Consider the following 7795-nt stretch of genomic DNA (forward strand, 5'->3'; position numbering starts at 1 on the left):
CCCGCTCAAGAAGAAAAAACCCGAGCTTGGCGAGCCGCCTGCCGGACGGAGAGCTGGTGGTCGGCGGAGGGGACCGGACGGCATGGCGGGGCACGCGGCGGTGCGTAGCTGCGTGCAGACGGCGCTCAAGGCGGCCAACTCCCTCGTGGGGCTCGCCGGGATGGCCGTCATCCTCTACGCGCTCTGGGTGCTCCGCGCCTGGTCCCAGCAGGCCGCCGACCACCTCCCCGCCCCCTGGTACCATCCCCTCCCCTCGCTCCTCCTCCTCCCTCCCTGAACTCAACACGCAGATCTCGCACAGCGTTGCTCTCGCCCAAGCGTCGCAATCTCTGCTTTCGCCTACTAGTTACTTACTGCCGGATTTGCCGTTTTATTCCCCCCATTTCTGCTGCCGCTCCCGATTCCTCCGACCGATTTCGCGGCGGAATCCGTCGCTCAGACAGACAGATACCCCCCGCACCCACCTCCGACCGAATTCCCGGTGAAATGCGCGTGTCCTGCACACTGCTTCACCGGAGGCAGCAACGACCAACAGAGGGATCAGGATCAGTTCCCTGCTCGAACGAACGAGAGAGGGAGAGCGAGAGGGATCGGGAAGTGGCGTAGGAACCGAGCCAAGCCCAAAAGCGCCCCCCTTTTTCCCCGGCTGCTGACGGGCGGGACACTCAGCAGCCACTATTGCAGCAAATGTGTGTGCAGTGACGAAAACAAAAAGCAGCGGAGGGACGGATGCAAGTGCCATTCGGTGGTTGCGGTGGAATTGCGCCGCCCCTACAGATTTAGGTGGCGGCTGCGATGTGTCGTCACGACGTGATGCAGCGGATGGATGGCCCAAACGAAAAGGATGGATGTATATGTATATATCTGTGCGGTTGATTGGTGGGCTGTGCAAGAGCACTCATGGAGGATAAAGAAACAACAGCGATTTGTGCTCAACAATCGCTTTCCCCAACTTAGGCACGCCTCTAGTGATCGGCATCTTCCCCTTTGCTTTGCTGTTAAGACGTCGACGCCTCGACGCCCACCGAATGGCTTATTCTACCATGTTTTTTATGTTGGGCCTGACAAATTTATTAGGAATCCATGCCAACCAGTATTCAAGGAATTTTCAGGTGTCTTGCTTGCCTATGTGAAATATATACTAGTATGCAATGGCTGTTTTGATTGAAAATAAATCGCATCGCTTGTTGTGCAGGTTTATCTACACTCTTCTCAGCCTGGGGATCATCATGTGCTTGCTGACCTGCTCGGGCCATATCGCCGCCGAAACTGCAAACAGCCCCTGCCTGTCTTGTGTATCCTTGAAAGCGGCTTATGTGGCACTTGCTACTGGTTTATCAAAATTCCTCAAAGCCTTTTGCATCGTCGCATAGAGGCCAAACCTTTCTGTTTTTTTCCCATCAATGGTATCTCCATTTATTCGCAAAAAAAATGATATCTCCATTTAAGATATTAATGATATTTCAAAAAAAAGAAGGAAATTGCTAGCAGGTAAGTCTCGAAATGGGACTGTTGGCTCCTAATAATACTGTGACCTGGTGCTATGAACTATTTTGCCTTAACCTGACATGTATGTAGCACATGATCTTTGTATTCTTGCTTGTGATACTGGAAGCTGCAATCGCCGCCGATGTATTTCTGAATAGCTACTGGGAGGAGGTAAGGAGCACTTCAGCTGCTACATATACTTGCTATTTCTAATATATCAGCCATTTGATTTGTGATGGTTTGATAATCCCCAAACCTGCAGGATTTCCCAGATGACCCATCCGGGAAGTTTGATGAATTCAAGCATTTCGTGAGATCAAATTTTGACATATGTGAATGGGTAGCCCTCTCGGTGGTCGCTGCTCAGGTGAGCGATTCTCTGCTCAAGTCTTCCACCTCTTGCTTCTTATGCTTGTAACCAAACAGCTGTGTAGATATAACAAGTATGGTGGCAACATGTAGGGGGAAAAGGAAATGCTGACTGCTTTGCCAAATAACCAAATTAGACTTCTAAATAGTACCATAGTTTTATTTGTACCTTCCACTACTGGTTTGGCTCACAGCCAGTCTACCACTGTACTTTTCAGAGATAATCATAACAAACTTAGTAACAACAACACTAATAATAACATTTTATTATTCGCAGGCGCTATCAATCATTCTTGCAATGGTACTTAGGGCCCTTGGCCCCGAAAATGAAATCGAATACGACAGTGACGATGATGCAGTGCCCGCAAGGCTGCCTCTCCTAAGGAACAAGCCCCAGCATGGTCCAAGCTATGGCGAACCTAACTCACCTCGCAGGATTGATTCATGGCATGTGCGGATCTTAGACAAGGTGAGCTGTTTATCTATTAAACAAGCATCTCTTCCCTCTTTACGTTGGTGCACCGTCAGTCTGTACACCGTGACTGAAGCCTTGCAACTGTTTCCTTTCAGGCCAACGAACAATAAGATTCTTCTGACCTTACATGTCGAAAACCCTCCGGAAGGTTTCGCTGTCCTGACCCCTGAGGGTTACGGCCAACCTGAGGACATGATGATACTTCTTCTCTGAAGTAGTAGTGAGGATTGATACAACGACGGTGTGGTACCCGAATGGCTACTTTTATTGCCTTTCGACATGCGCAAGTATTTGAGTAGCATGTGACTAATCTTACAGCCTCCTGATGTATGGGATGAATGTTGTAAAATGTTTCACAAATAGATGATGGATTGATGCAATGTCTTACCCAATACAAAAAGGAAATCACCCTGATAGTCTGAACGCCATGCATTTTATGTTTCTGTTAATGTTTACAGAACGTGGGATGGGACTTTTTTCATGCTAAATTTCAAAGTTTAGTTGAACACTTAATTGTACCTAGTGTACTGTAAGGTACATACACGGTAGTTGCTTGGTCGATCGGTATCAGTAACGTACTGTCCACTCCCTCTGTAAACAAATGTAAGATGTTTTGGTTAAACTGTCAAGACGTCTTATATTTGTTTACAGCGGGAGTAGTATATTACGGAAAAATGTCACTCAGACAATAACAATCTGCAGATACGTTTTCTTACCTTGCAAGTAATTTTTAGTTACGTCATGAGAAAAACAGATTAAGGCAAAATATTTTTAACTGGCGGTAGAGGAAAAAGAGAGCTGAGAAATGGTGATGTAACCCCTTCACTCATTTCAGTCTATGTAGTGTATATTGAAATATCCAAAACATCTTATGTTTGTGAATGAAGGGACTATAACTGAAGCTACATAATATTATTCATCAGCACTAGAACGAACCAAGACATAAATAAATAGTACTGTACTACATACACACGCTAAGTACTACTATGAAATTACAAAACTTTTTCCATGCGAATTGTAAATGTTATCTACAGACATTTACAAAACCTGAGCACAACCCAACACTTCCAATCAGAGCTCACTGTAATTACAAACGGTGAGCACTCAATGACACCAAAACTGCAAATGTTTACACACACAAAAGAGCAGGCAGAGAGTTTATTTATTACAAGAAAAATGACCCAACCCAATGAACTCAACTTTGATAACAATGATACATCAGATCAGATGCAACATGGCACCTCAAATATTCCTTCCAACCACGCCCGACTATGGAACAGGGTTTATTGATCTGATACAACAACAATCATGCGACTGACAAACTCGCTTATTGATTGATACAGTGAGTGGTCTGCTAGGCACAGAATAGAAAGAATACTTTCGTCTCAGAAGGTCAAGCAAACCTAAAAATAGTGTACAACATCTCCATTGAAAGAGGAGCGAGCATTATCTTATCCTTGGTGAATCTGAAGACCTTGTCCACCGACCTCGACTTTGAAGCAGCGGAAACCATGCGATTCTAGCTCCGTGGTGACCTTCTCCAAAACTAACTTGGACAATACTGAAATTTATGATGTCAAGGACGCATCGCTGCTAAGTCGGTAGATATAGACAAACGGATTATATATCAAAATGTTTGTTGAAACTAAAAAGAGTACCAAACATATATTAAGCATATCCAGATTAAATCAGCATACAAGAACTGTGAAACTCTTGGTTTGCATGCATCTAACAGACCTATTCATTAAGTGGGTACAGTTGTACCACAGAGAAATTAAAGGATCTTTACAAGTACAAACCATCAGTAAACATTAAGCAATTTCAAGTTCCTCCTTGCTACATTAATAAGTTTGACAGAATTACTAAATAACAATTCAGAAATCTTCATATGTAAAAATGTTAAGTGACGAGGATCTAGCTTTTACTGGCAAATCATTTTAATGTTAACATTCTTCACTAACAGAATGCCAAAGACTGCATTTGTGCACACTTCGATTTCTGGAAACATTCAGTTAAAATGTCATGAAGAAATCAACTGAAAGGAAAAGATATGCTGGATCTGAGGTATTTAAGCGATATAAAAGCTACACAAGTAATAAGATATAAAAGGATACGAGTTGGTATCAACGTCAAAACACAGCCTCCACCACCAGCTCCGGTGAGCTTCGAGACCAAGTTATACTTCAATGTCGAGCGCAGCACGGTTTCTATAGAGGAATGGCTGACTCCCATGCACTGGAGCAAACCTTGGTTCATCTCCATGAGTTCTGCTAGCTTTTCTTCCTTTGAGGTCATGGCTATCTCATCAGTGGCAGCTAACTCGACAATGCTGGAAAGCTCTTCACTAATGGTGTTCACTGCATGGAAGACGGAAGCCATAGCATCGGGATGCCTAGATGCTCTTTCAGACACACCAGCAACCAGAGCCTTGGTGTTCCTACCAACCCTTGTATCAGTAATGAGCATTTTGACTGGATTGCCAGATTTGAGGTTTGTCAATTCTCCCTTCTTGAATTTGATCATGCTCCCTAATAGTCACGTAACAGATGAATTTAAATCCCAATGGCATGTAAAGTTATAAGATACTCCTATTTTAAGTTAAAAATACAAGATGTTTCTAGTACGAAATGACTCGGGTGAGATTTTCATGACTGAACTCCTATATATACAGAATACTCATATTCAAGTTAAAAGTACAAGATGGGACACTAGTTGGCAATAACAGGCAGTTGCTGATTTAAACTTTTAACGTACAACGGCAGCGCCGTTGAGGAATAGGTTCATGAAACAAGCACATATAACCTCAATACTGATATCTCCACTAGAGGAAAAAAATCTAAGTCGCAACGGATTTTGGCGCGAATTGAAAGATTCTAACCAATCAAGAGGAACAACATACCAAAAGTGCTGACAGCGTTGTCAATGCCAGAAGGCTTGCCATGAATAATCTTTTCCCCCTGGAACGCCCACGTGTTAACCAGCTCAAGATGATCCTTCCCCAACAACCGCCACTCTGTTCCGTCGACGGCGCCCTCAGCGCAAACCACTCCTGCCGCCGTCAGCAGCGCGCCTGACAACGACACGGAGAACGCGGCCGACGAACCAAGCCCCGCGCCCATCGGCAGACCCGAGCTCACCACGACCTTCCCAGGCCTACACCTGCACAAAAGAAAATAGCTGCATCAATTTTACTAGTTTCAGCATCAGAAGATTTGCTTGGGGGAAAGAAAGCTGCCGACTGACCCCAGGATGGAAGTGTAGAGGTAGAGGAACGCGGAGAGGCCTGCGGAGAGCCAGATCTTGGCCTCGGGTATCTCGTGCAGCTCCACGAGCCTGGCAATGGAGGCCAGCTCCTCCGGGGAGCAGGGCCTCGGGGCCTGCAGCTCCGCCTTGCGGCAGGTCTCCCCCAGCGCCTCGAGGAGGCGCGAGCATGGCCAGGAGAAGGCGAGGCCCGAGTCCGTCAGGTCGACCTCCACCTCCCCGCCGGCGCCGCCATCCCCTGCGAAAGAAACAGCGAAAGGCCAGAGCGTCAGTGCCGATCAGGAAAGAATCGAGAGTCGGATGGCGTTTGTTGGGCCGGGGAGGAGACCTGGCGGGGGCAGGTGGAGGGAGGACTGCGTGTAGAGGTCGATGGCGCGGCGACGGCGGAGGAGCCGTGGACGACGGCGTGCTCGCCGGCGAGGATGATCTTGCCGGGCGCGCGGGCGCGGATCTCCATCGATCCAAATCTTTCGGCCTCTGACTGCCTCCCTCGCGCTACTGCCGCTGCTGTGTGATCCGCGGGCGGCGGTGGCGCATAGGAAGTATCGCCCGGCGTGGGGAAAGATTCAGAGGATCAAATCATGACGCTCCTCCTCTGCGCGCAGCAACGCGGCGGCGGCGGTGGCGGCTGCCGATGTGGGTGAGCTCGGGTAGGGTAGGCTCGCTGGCGGCTGGACACTCGTCTCAGCTACCTTTTGCGCGACGGGATGCGGAAGCATTCACTGGTCGCCGGCGGCTGCCTGAACGCAGCGACGGGAACTTTGGACTAGAATTAGGATCCTGAAATCTAAAAAGCGGCCGGCCACTAACTGACCGAAACGGGCGGCCGGCCCGTGGCCGTTCGATCGCGCGAGCGATCGCTCCCAGATCCGCCAGGTACCACCTGGTCGCGCACCGCGGTCATGGGCGGTTTTGTCCGCATCCGGACGTGGGAGGCCCACCTGTAAGTGATAGAGGAGAGAGTAGTGGGGTCGTGGGCGGCGGTTTTCGAAATCTGCGCCTGAAATCCCTCGCCGCAGTGTGCTCTCTCTCCCCATTCCTTCATCGTCTTCCTCCTCGCCATCCTCTCCACCGAATGGGGCGTGGCGGGCGGAGTGCTCAGATTTGACGGCGGCTTGCGGGTGGTTCTCCTCGCCGGGGAATCGCTGGTGCTCCTCGCCGCCGGAGGTATGCTCTCCCTCCACTTCTACATGCTTCTCCTCCCTTTCTCTATCTCGCAGAGCGCGGATGGTGCCGAAATGCGAGGGGAATGCTCTCTAGGGTTCGGGAACGGCGCGAACTACCCCCGCTTATCTTCGATTTCCTGCGATTTTAGGGCGATTTTAGGGCGAGGGGAATGCGAGGTCACGTTGAGTTCCGTTCTCCCATCTCGCAGCACGCGCCCAACGGTGGTCGGGATCTACAAGGTGGCCTGAAATCCCTCGCCACAGCGAGTTCTCTCCCCATTCCGTCTTCATCTTCCTCCTCGCCATCCTCTCCACCGAACGGGGCGTCGCGGCGGAGTGCTCAGTTTGGCGACGGCTTGCGGGTGGTTCTCCTCGCGGGGGAATCGTTGGAGGCGTAGTTCACGGCATGGGGGTGGCTGGACAGGGTCAACGTGTAGTCCCCGTTTGCGCGATTTTAGGGCGATTTGGCTGTTTACTTCATGTTCCATTCAATTTTGCAGAGATTTGAGATCTGTTCATGATTCTTAGTTATTCTGTAAGTTTGTATTAGATGTGCGCAATGTTGTGTGCAATGCATTGGCTGATTTCGTAGTTGGTGTTCAGAGATTAAAGTGGTTAGTTGCACAAAATTCTCCTCAGTTGGCTGCGTCCATATAGTACTTGGCTGTCCATATGCTCTGCAGTTGCAGCAGTTGTTTTGGTCAGTTGGCTCACTGTTTTTGTACTAGGTGGTTGTCTATACTGTGTTCAGTTGCACAAGTTGCCTGCTCGGTTGGCTGCATCACTTTTACTAAGTTGGCTATTCATATGTTATACACTTGTGCCAGTTGCTCTACTTAGTTGGTTTTACTTAGTTGCATATGTTATACACTTTTACTAGTTGGCTGTTTCCCCCTCTGCTGTGTGCAACTAGGGACTCTTGTTTGTACAATTTTAGCACCAATGCTTGCCAGTTTTCCAATATAATCTACCAAATCCACCAGCATTGTGGTGGCTGTGGTGGTTTATGTGTTATTCTCCTGCTTTGTGCAACTAG

At 48.5% G+C, this 7795-nt stretch overlaps 1 protein-coding gene and 1 pseudogene across 1 annotated transcript; one reads left to right on the forward strand and one right to left on the reverse strand.

The window, feature by feature from the left end:
• The first annotated feature begins 6 nt into the window (after positions 1-6).
• LOC125526789 (tetraspanin-19-like) lies at positions 7-2748 on the forward strand. Its single transcript, XM_048691416.1, has 6 exons — positions 7-237; positions 1196-1295; positions 1579-1659; positions 1751-1855; positions 2135-2326; positions 2428-2748. The coding sequence occupies exons 1-6, from the start codon at positions 83-85 to the stop codon at positions 2440-2442; spliced, it is 648 nt and encodes a 215-aa protein (XP_048547373.1). The 5' UTR covers positions 7-82; the 3' UTR covers positions 2443-2748.
• Positions 2749-3475: 727 nt separating this feature from the next.
• On the reverse strand, positions 3476-6360 carry LOC125526788 (annotated as a pseudogene).
• Between the last annotated feature and the right edge of the window lie 1435 nt (positions 6361-7795).

The sequence above is a fragment of the Triticum urartu genome, unplaced genomic scaffold (assembly GCF_003073215.2).
Source record: "Triticum urartu cultivar G1812 unplaced genomic scaffold, Tu2.1 TuUngrouped_contig_1878, whole genome shotgun sequence".
Classification (NCBI taxonomy): Eukaryota; Viridiplantae; Streptophyta; class Magnoliopsida; order Poales; family Poaceae; genus Triticum; species Triticum urartu.